The sequence below is a fragment of the Artemia sp. Qi Xiang Cuo genome, chromosome 4 (assembly GCF_049724085.1).
Source record: "Artemia sp. Qi Xiang Cuo chromosome 4, ASM4972408v1, whole genome shotgun sequence".
In the NCBI taxonomy this organism is placed as follows: domain Eukaryota; kingdom Metazoa; phylum Arthropoda; class Branchiopoda; order Anostraca; family Artemiidae; genus Artemia; species Artemia sp. Qi Xiang Cuo.
In genome coordinates this window covers 49,001,350-49,017,556 of record NC_142797.1, presented here as the reverse complement: position 1 = coordinate 49,017,556, position 16,207 = coordinate 49,001,350, and the positions used below count along the sequence as shown (strand labels likewise).

The window sequence follows — 16,207 nt, the reverse complement described above, 5'->3', positions numbered from 1 at the left end:
CACACTACTGAAATATTCCAACTCTTGCCTTTCAACAAAAGAAATTCAAAATGAACTTTGAAAAATCAAGAAAATGTAACTGTGACAAGGTAAACCAAACACTACTAAAATATTCCAACTCTTGCATTTCAACGAAAGAAATTCAAAATGAACTTTGAAAAATCAAGAAAATGTAGCTGTGACAAGGTAAACGACAACCAAACACTACTGAAATATTCCAACTCTTGCATTTCAACAAAGAAATTCAAATTGAACTTAGAAAAATCAAGAAAATGTGACAGTGACAAGGTAAACCAAACACTACTGAAATAGTCAAACTCGTGCATTTCAACGAAAGAAATTCAAAATGAACTTTGAAAAATCAAGAAAATGTAACAGTGACAATGTAAACCCCAACACTACTGAAATATTCAAAATCGTGCATTGCAAAGAAAGAAATTCAAAATGAACTTTGAAAAATCAAGAAAATGTGACAGTGACAAGGTAAACCAAACACTACTAAAATATTCCAACTCTTGCATTTCAACGACAGAAATTCAAAATGAACTTTGAAAAATCAAGAAAATTTAGCTGTGACAAGGTAAACCAGAACCAAACACTACTGAAATATTCCAACTCTTGCATTTCAACAAATAAATTCAAAATGAACTTTGAAAAATCAAGAAAATGTAACTGTGACAAGGTAAACTACAACAACACACTACTGAAATATTCCAACTCTTGCCTTTCAACAAAAGAAATTCAAATGAACTTTGAAAAATCAAGAAAATGTAACAGTGACAAGGTAAACCACAACCAAACACTACTGAAATATTCCAACTCTTGCATTTCAACAAAGAAATTCAAAATGAACTTTGAAAAATCAAGAAAATGTAACTGTGACAAGGTAAACCACAACGAAACACTACTGAAATATTCCAACTCTTGCATTTCAAGGAAAAAATTAAAAATGAACTTTGAAAATTTAAGAAAATGTAACTGTGACAAGGTAAACCACAACCAAACACTACTGAAATATTCCAACTCTTGCATTTCAACAAAAGAAATTCAAAATGAACTTTGAAAAATCAAGAAAATGTAACTGTGACAAGGTAAACTACAACAACACACAACTGAAATATTCAAACTCTTGAATTACAACAAAAGAAATTCAAAATGAACTTTGAAAAATCAAGAAAATGTAACAGTGACAAGGTAAACCAAACACTACTAAAATATTCCAACTCTTGCATTTCAATGAAAGAAATTCAAAATGAACTTTGAAAAATCAATAAAATGTAACAGTGACAAGGTAAATCAAAACCAAACACTATTGAAATAATCCAACTCTTGCATTTAATTGAAAGAAATTCAAAATGAACTTTGAAAAATCAAGAAAATGTGACAGTGACAAGGTAAACCAAACACTACTAAAATATTCCAACTCTTGCATTTCAACGAAAGAAATTCAAAATGAACTTTGAAAAATCAAGAAAATTTAGCTGTGACAAGGTAAACCACAACCAAACACTACTGAAATATTCCAACTCTTGCATTTCAACAAAGAAATTCAAAATGAACTATGAAAAATCAAGAAAATGTAACTGTGACAAGGTAAACTACAACAACACACTACTGAAATATTCCAACTCTTGCCTTTCAACAAAAGAAATTCAAATGAACTTTGAAAAATCAAGAAAATGTAACAGTGACAAGGTAAACCCCAACCAAACACTACTGAAATATTCCAACTCTTGCATTTCAACAAAGAAATTCAAAATGAACTTTGAAAAATCAAGAAAATGTAACTGTGACAAGGTAAACCACAACGAAACACTACTGAAATATTCCAACTCTTGCATTTCAAGGAAAAAATTCAAAATGAACTTTGAAAATTTAAGAAAATGTAGCTGTGACAAGGTAAACCACAACCAAACACTACTGAAATATTCCAACTCTTGCATTTCAACAAAAGAAATTCAAAATGAACTTTGAAAAATCAAGAAAATGTAACTGTGACAAGGTAAACAACAACAACACACAACTGAAATATTCCAACTCTTGCCTTTCAACAAAAGAAATTCAAAATGAACTATTAAAAATCAAGAAAATGTAACACTGACAACGTAAACCAAACACTACTGAAATATTTCAACTCATGCATTTCAACGAAATAAATTCAAAACTAACTTTGAAAAAATCATGAGAATGTAACAATGACAAGGTAAACAACAATCAAATACTACTGAAATATTCCAACTCTTGCATTTCAATGAAAGAAATTCAAAATGAACTTTGAAAAATTAAGAGAATGTAACTGTGACAAGGTAAACCACAACCAAACGCTACTGAAACATTCCAACTCTTGCATTTCAACGAAGGAAATTCAAAATGAACTTTGAAAAATCAAGAAAATGTAACTGTGACAAGGTAAACCACAACCAAACACTACTGAAACATTCCAACTCTTGCATTTCAACGAATGAAATTCAAAATGAACTTTGAAAAATCAAGAAAATGTAACTGTGACAAGGTAAACCACACCCAAACACTACTGAAACATTCCAACTCTTGCATTTCAACGAAGGAAATTCAAAATGAACTTTGAAAAATCAGACCTTTGGAGGGGGGAGGGGCCGGGGGGAGGGGGTCGTTCTGTGTCTCAATGCACAAAAAAAGTATAAAAAATGGGGGAGGGAAGGGGGGGAGGGGAGGGGAGGAGGAGGGAGGAGGAGGAGGGGAGAGGAGGAGGGGGAGGAGGAGGAGGGGAGGGGAGGAGGGGAGGGGAGGGGAGGAGGAGGGAGGGGAGGGGGAGGTGAGGAGGGGGAGGATAGGGAGGAAGAGGGAGGGGAGGGGCCCTTTGGGGCCAAGGGGGAGGGGCCCTTTGGGGGCCGGGGGGTCCGTTGGGGGTCTGGGGGACCCTTGAGGGCCGGATGGTCCTTTGGGAGCCCGGGGGACCTTTGAGGACCGGAGGCTTCCTTCGGGGTTGGGGTAGGGGGATCGGAACCCTTTGGGGTTGGGGTAGAGGACCTCACAACACTGTTCAAATGAAACTTGTGTATTATAACGACTACAGAGTTTCACTCTCAAATCCTCTTCCAAAATCTCTTCAAAAATCATCTTTTAAAATGTCTCTAACTGTTTCGCCCAAATAATTCCATAACCTGTCTAAAACAGTTTCGCCCAAATAATCCCTAAACGTAATTCAGCGTGTTCCTTTTGTTTTTGTCATCTCTGCGCTAATGCATTTCAAATTAATAAGAAACCTGATTCCCGCGCTAAAACATTTCATCGCTAAGATGCTTCATGGAGAATTGTTTCCATGGCGTTTGGATATTAATATCCTTTGGAGTTAGACCAAAAGAGTTGTTTCCGAGGCAAAGACATTAATGACTTTGATCTATTCCTGGAGAATCGTTTCTAGGTGAAAATTTTTAAAGTCTGACAGATGATGTCATTGGTTGATTGATCTGTCAAGAAAGGGGAATTAATTTGTTGTTTCTAAGGGGAATTATTGATTCACAACAACAACAACATTGACCTTGACATTTGCCTCGGAAACAACAACAAATACTATTTCTGGATCATAACATTCGCTGAGAGCGTGCCAAAAACACACCTGGAGAAAGAGACCATGGAGAAAGAGGTCATTGACCCCATTAACCACGTGTTCTCTCTAGGGACTCTATGCCTATATTTGGGGTGCAAAAAAGTTATAGGTGGCAGCAGGGGTGTCGCGTCGGAGTCAATAAGGCCCTTCTACTCTGGTTCATGATTCTACTTGTGTGAAAGTCTGTTGTTTCTTTCTTTCTTTGCTAGGTTTCTTCTCATGTCTTGTGTGTGTTGTTGGAAACTTATGATTTGTTATTTTTACTTAAGCTGGTTCATGATTTTACTTGTGTGAATGTCTGTTGTTTCCTGCTTCCTTTGCTAGGTTGGAAAATATTAATTGTGAATTTTTATGTTTTAAGTATGTTTCATGTAATTATAATAGATGTAAAAAAAAGTTGAAAAAAATTCTATGTTAAAAAAAATAAATAAAAAAAAACAAAGTATAAAAAAATGGGGGGAGGGGACCCAAAACGTTGGAGGAGAGGGGGCCTTGGAGGTTGGGGACAGTGAACCTTTTGGGGTTGAGGTTGTTGGTGGTTACGGTCATACGGAATGCTCTTTACTAACATTTAATTCCAACAAACTGTTTGAGCAAAAAACTGTTCTTTTTCTTGTGTATTATAACTTGTGTATTATAGTGACCACAACCTAGAAAATCTAACCTTTTCCTGTCCAAATGATCCCTAAAACGTCTTTAATCTGTCTCGCTCAATAATCCCCTTTTATACCAACCGCAGCCTATAAGTGAAGCTAGGTTAATCGACTTGTGAAACCAAATTATTCTATTTGTGTGGAAGGATCTCCCAACTCAACCCGCGAATTCACATCCTTCTCAAGTCTACCACATTTAAAGAATCCTTTAAAATTCGCCCAAATATTCCCTAAGATGACGATTAATTTGTTTCGCCCAAATAATTTTTTAAAAGTCAAGTAATTACCGAAGGTTCCTCTGAAATTATTTAGGATGTTCTAGTTACACTATAAAGGCTTCAAAATAATAAATCCTGAATTTATCGCTAAGCCTAAAGAAAATGAAGCCTTTTAGTTTCTTGATTCCCCTCATGATACATTCTAAATTTCCTAGAAATATGGATTCCCGTCTGTAATCAATACACTTATAAACATCTCTGATTGGTCTAGAAAGAGATGTGATCTTGTACAGTTAGACTGGTTATAGATGACAGCAGAGGTGCCCCATCAGAATCAATAGATACATTCATGCTCTTAACTCCTGACATAATACGAAATCGGCTGTTGACCTCATTTCCTTGTTAATTGGACCATAAATATCTTACGTAGCAAAAGAAGTTCCCACCAGGTTTTTTTATTTTTACCTCTTTTTGGTTTTTAATTTGATTCTATGATTTCAATAGATTTGATTCTTTATCTCCTCTCTATGGATGCAAGTTCTTTGTTCCACAGCATAAACCTGGGAAGTTAACTTTTTTCATGAATAGTGTCGATACCGTACCTGCGGAAGACAATCCGGACGTGATTCAAAGACGACCATCAAAACACCAATAGGAACTGTAATCTGAGTCAGGTCAAGTCCACTAGCCAAAAGAGTGTGTCGCACAGGACGGCAAACGATGCTTTTACAGGTCTCAGAAATTTGTTTTATTCCTAGAAATGATCAATGTTCAGTAAATTAAGTGTTATTCCTCGGCCTATAGGGGCCAGGGTTTATGCCAGGTTTGGAATCTCTTTGTCAGACCCTATGTCTTACATTAGATTCTGCTATAAACCTTTTTAATATTTCTCCCTATGATACTTTCTTTCTTTCCCTTGCTAGCCCCCTTACGGAAGAATTAAAAGGATTCAACCTTAGGTATATTTTACAACAAGTCTAAAAATGAGATAAAAAAAATATATAGTGAGAATTACTTTTAAACTGAAATATTCGACACTCTACTTCTTATAGCTGACTTAGATTTCAGAATATATGGCTATCCCATCCATATTAAACGTTTAAACATTTTCAATATCCCTGACGCTTCAAATTTAAAACGAACATAAACTACTCTGAATGACAAAGAGAAACCCAAAATAATCACAAGTTAAAATGAATAGTCAAGTCATGCATAATGTTAACAGATACTGCTATGGATGGATGGTGAATTCTAAAACAATCTGATATTAAAATGAATAGAGAAATCGAATTGAAAACGAACAGCAATTACCACAAGTGACACTAGGGCTCCAGCCCTTCTAAAGGCCGGAGCGTCTTTTACACTTTATATGAATCACATATTTTGTTTGAGAATTCCTCTTTTATCATTATAAAATTGAAAAACCAATATTTATGGGGGTTTCCAATATCAATGTGCATTATTTTAAACAGTCAATCCAGTTTCATTGGTCTTATATACATTAAATTTTTATCTATAGCCTAAGTTCTCATTTTAAACATATTTCTTTCTGTACTTATGTATTATACCGTCAAAAGTCAAGTTTACGCTGTTTAAAACTCGAGAACAAACCGGTTTTTTCTGTCTGTATTAAGAAACAATTAGCTTACGCTCAGTGGAAAACAAGTAGCGGGTGACAGAATAAATTTGAATTATATAATTTGGGCTATATATTTGCACATTAGGAGGGAGTTATTTTAGTCCCACCCCTCTAATGTACAAATATATAGCCCAAATTTTTTTCTAAAGTATTATATTTTCATCATGTTTTGGAATTTTTCAGTAGGATTAACCTAACTTCACTTCTTGAGTGTTGGCGGTATAACACAAAATCATCCTCCTTTCAAATGTTTGGAAAATTGATCAGTTAATTATTTTCCAATACAAAATATTGTTTCAACAAAATATTGAGATTGCTTCAAAACTGCCAATGTTCATTTTTTTAAATAGTAAAATAAACCTGGAAGCGACAAATGTGATAATTCTAGCAAATACTAATTTTTGTCATAATCCTAGTTATCATCGTGGTTTACTTTTTTCTTATTGTTGACGTTTTGAAAAAAAATGTTCCCCATCGTTCAGCACACACATCATTTTAAGTAAAGTTCAAATGACGCTTAAGCCTATCGTGAATTTCTAAAGAGGCTAACTCGGCTCTTATTTTGGTAAGTTTTTATTTTAAAACTTGATACGCCTAGCGATGTTATTTTATTGTTGATGTTGCTAAAAATTAAAATTATTTTTCCTGACATTCAAGTATTCCCAGTTAAGGGCAAATCTGGCCTTAATGAAGGTAGTACCCCTGCTCTTATCAATTGTAATTCTTGTTCATTTTAATTTTGACGTGATTATTCATTTAGTTTCTGTTTGTTTTAAAACTTGTGTAACTATATGCATCAGCTTCTGTTTTATTTATGTTTGATATAATATTTATTTTAATTTCTGTTCGTTTCGGGTTTCATTTATTCATTCATAGTTATTTCTGTGCGTTTTAAATTAGAATTATTATACTATTTTATTTCTGCTCGTTTTAGGTTCTAATATAGCTATTTTACTTGTCTTAAATTTTGAAGATGTTTTTTAGTTAATTAATTTAAAATTGACCAAAAAATTGACAACAAAGGAAAAAGTTAAAAGATTTGCCTTTACAGTGTTTGTAAAATCCATTCTCAGAACTGCCAAACATGCTTCTCAGAAATCAAGTTTTCCTTGATCATTGGTATATAAGTGCTAAGAAAGGAAATTTGTGAGTGAGATGTTTTTAAAAGCGAACAGATTTGATGTATATTTATCAAAGACTTGTTTTTTTGTAAGTTATGAGTATTTTGGTATGAAAAAATTCATCAAATTTTACACTAATAGTGTAGTTTACACTAATCAATTGAGCATTATAGCTCTGATTAACTAAATGTTAACGATAAAAGTTAAAAAGGCTGATCTTTAAAGTAGACCTATAGTGTCCCAAACTTCTGATAGAGTTACACGGACTTGATCAAATTGATTAGCATGAAAAAAAATAATATGATTGTCTTACCGTTAGATAGACTTTTAAGTTTATCTGGTGTTAATGCAAGTCTAGATGACAATGGTCCAGCCAATTTAGTCCTCTTAGCAAGACTTAAATCTGCTCGATTTGCTTCAAGAATAAAATCGGCTTTCGATATTAAATTATCGGCAAGTGATCTAACAATTTCCGAACGCTCTTCTCCACTCAACATGAACAAAATTCTTCCACCTTGACGAGCTGGAATTAAAAGACAATGCCTATAATGTGTCATAATAATATGCATGTTTAGAAACACATTTCTTACAACACATAATTCACCTTGCTTACCGCTTGCTTACCGCTTCACCTAAACTTAAACCCTAAAAAGATTGACTATATTGTTGAGTGTTGTCAATGAGACTTTCTTTAAAACCCAACAAAACAACTAACAACCTTGAAATAGACAGCAAGCTTGCGTTATGAAAGTTGAAAATGCAACTATTTGTTCAAAATGGGATATATGGTCCATCCAAAAATTTGAACTGTAATGTACACAAAATGACTAGTTTCAAAATATTAAGTAACACAGAATTAAGATGATAATTCAGTCATAATCTAAAGAAAAGTAATAGATTCAAATTACATAAAAAAAACCGATCAATTTGCTTTCTGTCGTACTTTGTGTGTTTATGATAAGCCCTTACGCCTGAGAAAACTGGTAATCTTTGAAAACTGGCCTTTTCTCATTTTAACCCTTCCCTTGAACCTGTTCTAGAATAAAAAAAAAGATGATTTGGGCACCAGCTAAAGGCTTTAACATCACTCGAAATCATATATAAAAATGATGCAAACCTTTTTGTGCCATAGCTTCAGGCGTCAATCCGTTATTGCTCCATTCTGTAAAAAACGTTCCTAGGCTTTTTCCTTGCACAATATTACGTACTGCAGAGTCTGCTGTTCCATTACAAATGACAACAGAAATACCATTGTCTAGAGCCCAACATGCAGCACGTACCTAAAACATTCATTTTATAAGTATTAAGAGAGATATCATTTTAAAAATGGTCATGCCCAGGCCTTAAAACTTAGAGGCAGATGCGTGAAATCTTTTTTGACTAAAAATGAGCTTCGAACGGTGCAGTTTTGAAAAAATTTTCCTCATAAATAATATAAAGCTTGTAAAGCTGCGTTCATACGTTAAGTCTTGTACGTTGGTCACAAGGAGAATAACCTAAGCTGCCAAGTTGTATCACTAGTCATGTTTTTCAAAGTAGCGTCTTGTAAATCTCAAATTGAGATGTCATATTCCAGCATCGTAAAAATAAAAGATTTTAGATAGATTTATTTCCTGCTAAAATCGAAGTCGTTGTTGAAACAATATAAAATGTGTCGTTTGGTTTATTTACTTCTCGTCTTACACTAGTTAGCCAAACTCTATAGTCTAAAAATACGTTTCAAGTTTTGCAAACTTAGTTAGTCCTCAAGGTTTGTTGGATATCTAAAGCACAATTTCGTAACATTATTATTCAAATGTAAGCTCAATGTATCGGTAAAATGTAAGATTTTGAACATTTAATCAATATTATTCAGCAAAGCTCGTTGCAAACCGAAGAATGTGTAAAAGATGTGTTCTGGCCGAGCTTCACTGAACTTTTTGTGTCTATTCCCGTCCTCTTTGCTTCAGATCTTTTCCTGTTTTTAAGAAAAGTAACTTAAATGTAAGTTTTATAAACTATTTGTTAATTAAACTATTTGTTAGTTAAACTTTTTGTTAATTAAATATATCACTATCACTATCACTATCACTATTTCAAACATTGCGAATCCCCCACCATTGTCTTATCCAATTTTTCCGTTGATTACGTATTTTTCTGTTTTGCTTTGCTGCTTGCGTTGATATTATGAATGGATTTGTAATTCGAGCAATATCTAAGAGGAGAAGTTTTTAAGGATATTTTTCATTTACTTAAACAGTATGGTACTTTCTAAATAGCTTTTCAATGCGTCGAAAAGATTCTATCAAACCTACTGTGGTTGGACCGTTCTTATCTTATAGCAAAAACCTACTAAAATAAAATTCGGTGTTAAATAGTAACGCCAAAAAATCTTATTGTAATCTTTTCAAACGATTTCACAACAGACAGAAAAAGAAATATTTGCAGCCCTTTTTTCTATTCTCTTTATCTGTTGATCGTAATATTACTTTAAGTAAAGTCAAAGGCAAGTCTTCCTCTTTTGATATGGTCATAAAGCTCTAAATTAAGATGTCAATATATCTTATAATATAGTTGTAAACTTAGAGTAGAACAGTAGCATTTCAATAATATTTTTCATGGCTTATTTGTAAGAAAACATGTTTATTTTTATTTGATCACGGTTTTTAAATTAGCATTCAAAATGCGTTTTTTTCCTCCTATCAATAGTACGAGATATAGCTTGACTATGCTTGGAAATGAAATGGCGTCATATTTTTTTACAACTTGTTAACTGCTGATAATCTTAGTCAAGAGTGTCAATACAAAAGACAAAAGGAGCATGTTAGAAGTTAGTTCACCTTCGAGTCCATTCCACCAAGACCCACTCGGGATTTTTGACCGTACTGTATTGAAGCAGTCTTCCCTGGAGTATAAACAGAGATCAGCTTGGCACCTTCTTGACTTGGAGGACACGTATAGATTCCATCAACATCAGACATCAGAATCAAAAGCTCACTTTGAATTTCAACAGCCAAGCGTGCTGCTAATGAATCATTATCTTTGATGCTTATTACCTAAAAAATCCAGTCACATATTTCATTTCTGAATCAACGGAAATCAATGGAAAAAATGAAAAACTGGTAAATTCTATAAGTAAACTACAAAAAGTAAAGAGGACGAATCCACCATGTCTTATTGACGCCAGCTAAATGCAATTTAGCTGGCTTTAGATAGGTGGAATGCAATTCCACCTATCTGAAATATTGTTAAGAATTAAAAGTGTAAAAATTCTGATTGGTGTAACTAGTTGCATTTACCACATTTCTTTCTTTTAATCTTGTTTTGGGGCTACTCAACCTCATTCGTAGTTTTTCTCGTCTTTTTTTTTCCTTGATGAGTAATGACCAACAACATTGATTACAGCGGGCCATATAAAGCCGAAACAAAAATCATAGGCAGCGCAATAGCGCTGTCTAGGTAAAGATACAGGATAGGTCAAAGTATTACAAGTTAGAATTATTAGCCTATTCCTTGGGCATTGTTTGACAAAGAATATCCAGAAAATCTGAACAATTCTTGGTATCATTGGGACAGAAACCTTAAACTAATTAGAAATTGCCAGGGATCCCAACTGGAAATTGACTCCTAGAGTTTGAAAATTACCTTTGTTTATTTGTTTAAAAAACGAATTCTATAAAAACTACACAAAAGGTTTTCTTGTGTAAATCAGGGTATGGGTTGGGGTATACATTTCTGGAGGGTGGTTATACTGAATATCGTTTTATGTCTATAATTCCCTTCACAAGCAAAGCTCGGCCTCGTAGTGCTCCATAATAAAACTGACAACAATAGAAAATGAGAATGAGTTGGTACCACTTATACGTGAACACGAAACTTCTAAATTGTAAGAAAAGTATACACATTTTGTTGAAATTCCCTTTATTCTGTTCTCAGCAGACATTTCGTAAAACATGCTGATGCATAGATAAATGTTACACAAGCAGCGCTAGTGTTGTGTGAAATACGACTAATTTCAGTCATAATTTTTAGCACAAATATCTCATTTTTTTTGCTGATTAAAAGAAATATTTATGAAAGCAAAAATAGAAAGAAGTTAGCATGGTACGATAAATAGAGGCAATTCTATATTTATGGGTTAATATGTGGTTCCAGAACGTAAGGAATTTGATACTTTACTAGCTATAAAAATATTAGAAATTTTTACTAGCTATTGAAGAATGAACTCCTATAATCGGATTACTTTTTCAAATTAAAAGGATTAAATTTAATATTGTTGTGGACTTTCACATCGCGTAATTTGATGTAAGTGTAGAATTCCACGTGCGGATTATAGCATTCATTATGGCTGTCACTCAAGCAAAGTTTGATGAAGGAATGAACTTTTTCTGTATCCGCATTTATATTACAAAGATTATGTTACATTTCTTTTTCTTGTTTTTATTTATTTTCAAGCAGTTTCTTGTTTTTCATCATTATTTTCGAGTTCTCGCTGGTTCAGTTGTTTTTGCTACCTTAAGATTCAAACGTTGTGCATTTCGCGAAAGTTTTTTTTTCGGGAGATTTTAACATTGACCTTTTAGAAGCTTTAAATGAATCTTGTGTCAATTTATTGTCTTCTTGCTTTCCTCTTCTCTGTCTTCTATTGCTTCCTTCTCTGCTCCCTACTTGCCGGATACCTACAAGAATTTCACCTAGTAATGCTTCTCACATTGATAATATTTTTACATCTTTATCAATTCGAGCAAATTTTACTGTTTTAACTGATATATCGGATCATTTTCTGCTGATTTCAGATTTGGCTTTTACTAATAAAATACCGCAGGTAAGTAAGGAACGTCAAATATGGTTAATGAATAAAATAACACTACTGCTGGGTCTGCTGGGTTGACAGGATGTTATATCCACGGAGGATACAGATATGGCAACTGATACTTTTCTAAGAAAATTTAAATACTGCCTTGATTCTAGTTGCCCCTTTTTTACGAATAAAATTTGCAAAGAAAAATTTCCTATAAGGTCAAGGATAACTTCTGGAATTCATAAGGAAAAAAAATCATTTAATCAAAAAACAGTTAATGAATCCAAGTGATCATAATATTAAAAAAAATTTCAAATTTTCAAAAATAGATTAACCACACTGATACGATTGTCAAAACAAAGGTATTATAATAAGTCTTTGGAGAATTCTCCTCGTAAAACGTGGTCTTTAATTAATTCTCTTATAAAAAAAGAAAGAAGTTCTAAGTTTTTGTCATCGGCAAACCTAATAAAGATGGCAAAATCTTACCAAAACATCTTTGGAACGAGGAAAACAGTAGGTTTTTAATTGATCTTAGGGAAGTCAATAAAGGTACCAAAGATAGACAATGGGAAATCCGCAGAATTGAAGAAGTTATAACTGATATGGCACGGAAAAATATTTATCTACATTAGATACCAAACACTCTTCTTATGCATGCAATTTATCCGAAGAAAGTCGTTCGTTATTTTCTTTCAATGTTAAAGGTATATCATACCGATTTTAGAAAGCACCAATGGGGGCTAAAAGCAGTCCTAGACAATTTTTGGAATTCTTGGGAATAGTTTTCCGGGATGTCCCTAGTAAAACAAATGACGAAATAAATTACTTAACAGTACATACAGAATGCGAAAAAATTGAAGATCATTTGAGATATTTACGAATTGTTTTTGAAAGGATATGTGAATTCAACCTTAAACTCAATTTATCAAAATGCTGTTTCTTCGCTAATTCAGTTAATCTGTTAGGATTCAAAGTCTCACCCCAAGGGATATCTCCCAAGGAATCAAAAATTGAAGCGATTAGGGCTATGACATCACCTAAGGACGTTTCCGACGTTCATAATTTCCTAGGCATGACTTAATTTTTACGAAGTTTTTACCTCAACTATGTAGAAATTACTTATCTTTTAGTCCGCTTAACTCGCAAACACGTTCATTTGTTTTTGAACCTATCAAAATGGAGGCTTTTGAAAAACTTGGAGGATACAGATATGACAACTGATACTTTTCTAAGAAAATTTAAATGCTGCCTTGATTCTAGTTGCCCCTTTTTTACGAATAAAATTTGCAAAGAAAAATTTCCTATAAGGTCAAGGATAGTAGGAATGACCTATCGACTTCCACGAGAACACATGTGCTGCCATCTACAATTTGGTCTAACGCCAACAGGTAATAATTTATTCAAGGATTATCGATCCACGAACGAGTCAATGACCCCTTTTTTCAAGGTCGATTTATTTGTTGTTTTCAAGTGTATTGACTCCGGAGTGAAGTTTGCACATGCGCATTAACGGTGGGGGGGGGGAATGTATTGATCTATAACTCGTGACAAGGCACCATATATGGGCATAGAATACTGAACGAACACCGTGCTGCCATCTATAATTGAGTCTAACTCCGAACGGGACTCCATTTATTCATGGTTTATTAATGTCTAATGGATGATGTCAAGGTCGATTTATTTTTTGTTTTTGTTGTTGTTTGGCCAAGTGTAAAGACACTGAAGGTGATTTACATAATTGCTAGGGGAAATGTATTGACTCAGGACTCGACTAGGGGAACTAAATTTCCAAGGTCAATTGATTTGTTGTTGTTGTTCGTCCAGGTGTACGCTAGGGAGAATGTTATAATCCAGGAATGGGAAACAGGAAGTACATTCCTCCTTCTAAACCATTTAGAGAGTCAGTTACATCCTCCTTCTAATTCAATCAGAGGGCTGGTTACATATGGTTTCCCCCATTACATCGCAATTCGTCCATGAGATTTCACATATAACGGACATGCGTTGTGATTAAACATTCAGAAAGTTCCAAGACACAATGGATAGAGCACCTGAAATTATTGACAAGGAAACTTCATCAAAAATGATTAACAATGTGAGTTCTGTTTAGTACATTTTTATTCTTTATTTTCAAATAAAATCATTTTACATAGTAGTCCCTCCAGTAAATTCAGGTAAATCCCCCCTCCCCCTCTAATACAAACTCCACTATGCTATCTTTATAGTCGTTAGAAGACTATAAAATATGCTCTTTTTAACCATGTAACCCCCCCCCCCCGTTAACGAATTTAATTCTTTCATAGGAAATAATTCTCTTTTTTCGATAAATTCTTAATTTCTCTATTTCTATCTAAAGTGACAACTGACTTCTGTCAGCTATTAATATGCTGATTCCATTTAAACCGTCACCCTATCTTTTATCAGTTCCGCAAAGATTTAAATAGAGTTAATTATCGCATCCTGTCAACAGTCATCCGGTATCTACGAAACCAGGGGATTAAGCTTTTTGTAGGTTTCACAGAAAGACACTTTTTTTTCCAGTCAAATTAGCGATAGGGTATATCTTATGTAATTGCAAGGGGAGCTGGTGACAGATGATAAATAGTTTCATATAGTATTGTTTTTCATTTTGAGTACTCAGTGTTTATATGGGGGATAGGGGGGAAGGGGTTGTGCCTCGCTTCTAGCAGCTTCGCTGCAAGGTGAAAATAAACTGTTCCCCCCCCCCGTTAACCACAAGGGGATGGATTCATTGTACAGACATGTACACCCTTTGACATGAAAACTAATGTAGTCATTCCTATATATATATAACCCTGACAAGTTTAGTGTTTGGTTAGCTTTTATTTATCCGCATATTTATCAGGTTGGCTATTTTAAATCATTGGCTTAGATTTGAAGCTGCTGCTGGCCCTAAGGAATAATAATAGTTTTTTTAATTTATTTTCTAAATGGTAAAAATAGAATTTCTATGCTTTTCGGGTTTTTGTTTCTCACAAGTTGTGTATTTAATCTTTTCTCTAAATGGTAAGCATAGGATTGGCTTACTGACTGTCGCAAATTTAATCTTTTGCTTTGCTGAAAAGGGGGAAGTGGGGCTTCTTTGAGATAAATGCTTTCTAGACAAAATTATGACTAGGTTAGGTTTCTTGGGGGTACTAATTTTTTTTGTGAAAAAGGGGAAAATTATTTCAATACTAACTTTTTTCTCTTCGTTCAAGGACAATAATGAAGAATGTATTGCCCCTCCTCCACCTAAGAGGGCAAGGGAGAATGAGGCTACTCCTTTAAGACCATCAATTATAAAATACACTGGCCCATCCAACCCCCAGTTCGGCTATTCAAGACCAACGCTGCCTGCGCAAGGTATATCCTCAACGCAAGCCCCTGACCATCGAGCTGTCGCTCAGCCTGATGTCGCTGTCTGAAAGTTAAAAAGAGATTGGACTGCTGCACACATGATGGCAAGCCCCAGTGCTCCAACCCCTCAAGCCCGTGACATCGCTGCACCAACTACACAGGGTTAGGAGGTTGCCCTCCAGCATGCGTTGCCTGGGCCTTCAGGCACTCAACTTCAGCCGGGATGTAAAAATGTGAGAATTTTTTTTTACCTAACTTATAGAAATATGCGAAAACAACAACAAACCCATTTTTCATCGCGCTGTAAAAGTGTGTGTGTGTCTCAGAGATATTAAAATATTAACCCCCCCCTGCCCAACCATTGTTTTAAATTTCTCTGCTTCCCCCTCCCTCAGAGATATCTAAATATATTGTATTTTTTTTTGCTTTTCAAAGAAAGCCACTCTTCTTTTCTAATCTTTCCTATTTTCTCTGGCCCACTGTAGACATAAACTTTGCTATCTCTTTGCTATCTCATAATAATATTTTTCGTTAATTTCTAGTGTTGTCAATTACTGATTATAGATTGACTAGATTCTTTTAAGTCAAAGCAGAATGCTATTTTTACCATTGAATATTATAGTTTTAAGGATTCGGTCTTCCAACAATCAATTCATTTCATCAGTCAGTCAATCAGTCAGTCAGTCAAAGCCTGTCAAAGATATTAAAAGAAAAATTTGCTCCCCTCTTTTTAAATCAGGTCAATTTTCATATACAGGGGAGAGGGCGGCCGCTGTGGCGGCTGGGCAGCGCCGCGGGAAGCACCGCGGGGCCCGCTGGGGCGGGCTGGGGACGGGTCGGAGGG

General features: G+C 34.5%; 1 protein-coding gene across 1 annotated transcript in view; it reads right to left on the bottom strand.

The window, feature by feature from the left end:
- The window catches only part of P5CS (Delta[1]-pyrroline-5-carboxylate synthase), a 184,416-nt gene that overhangs the window by 2,392 nt on the left and 165,817 nt on the right, over positions 1-16,207 (bottom strand). The window contains exons 6-9 of the mRNA XM_089087899.1: positions 10,040-10,255; positions 8,338-8,500; positions 7,534-7,743; positions 5,063-5,214 (exon numbers count right to left, since the gene is read on the bottom strand). Coding sequence (XP_088944025.1) covers positions 5,063-5,214; positions 7,534-7,743; positions 8,338-8,500; positions 10,040-10,255 — 741 coding nt within the window. The remainder of the gene's footprint in view (positions 1-5,062; positions 5,215-7,533; positions 7,744-8,337; positions 8,501-10,039; positions 10,256-16,207) is intronic.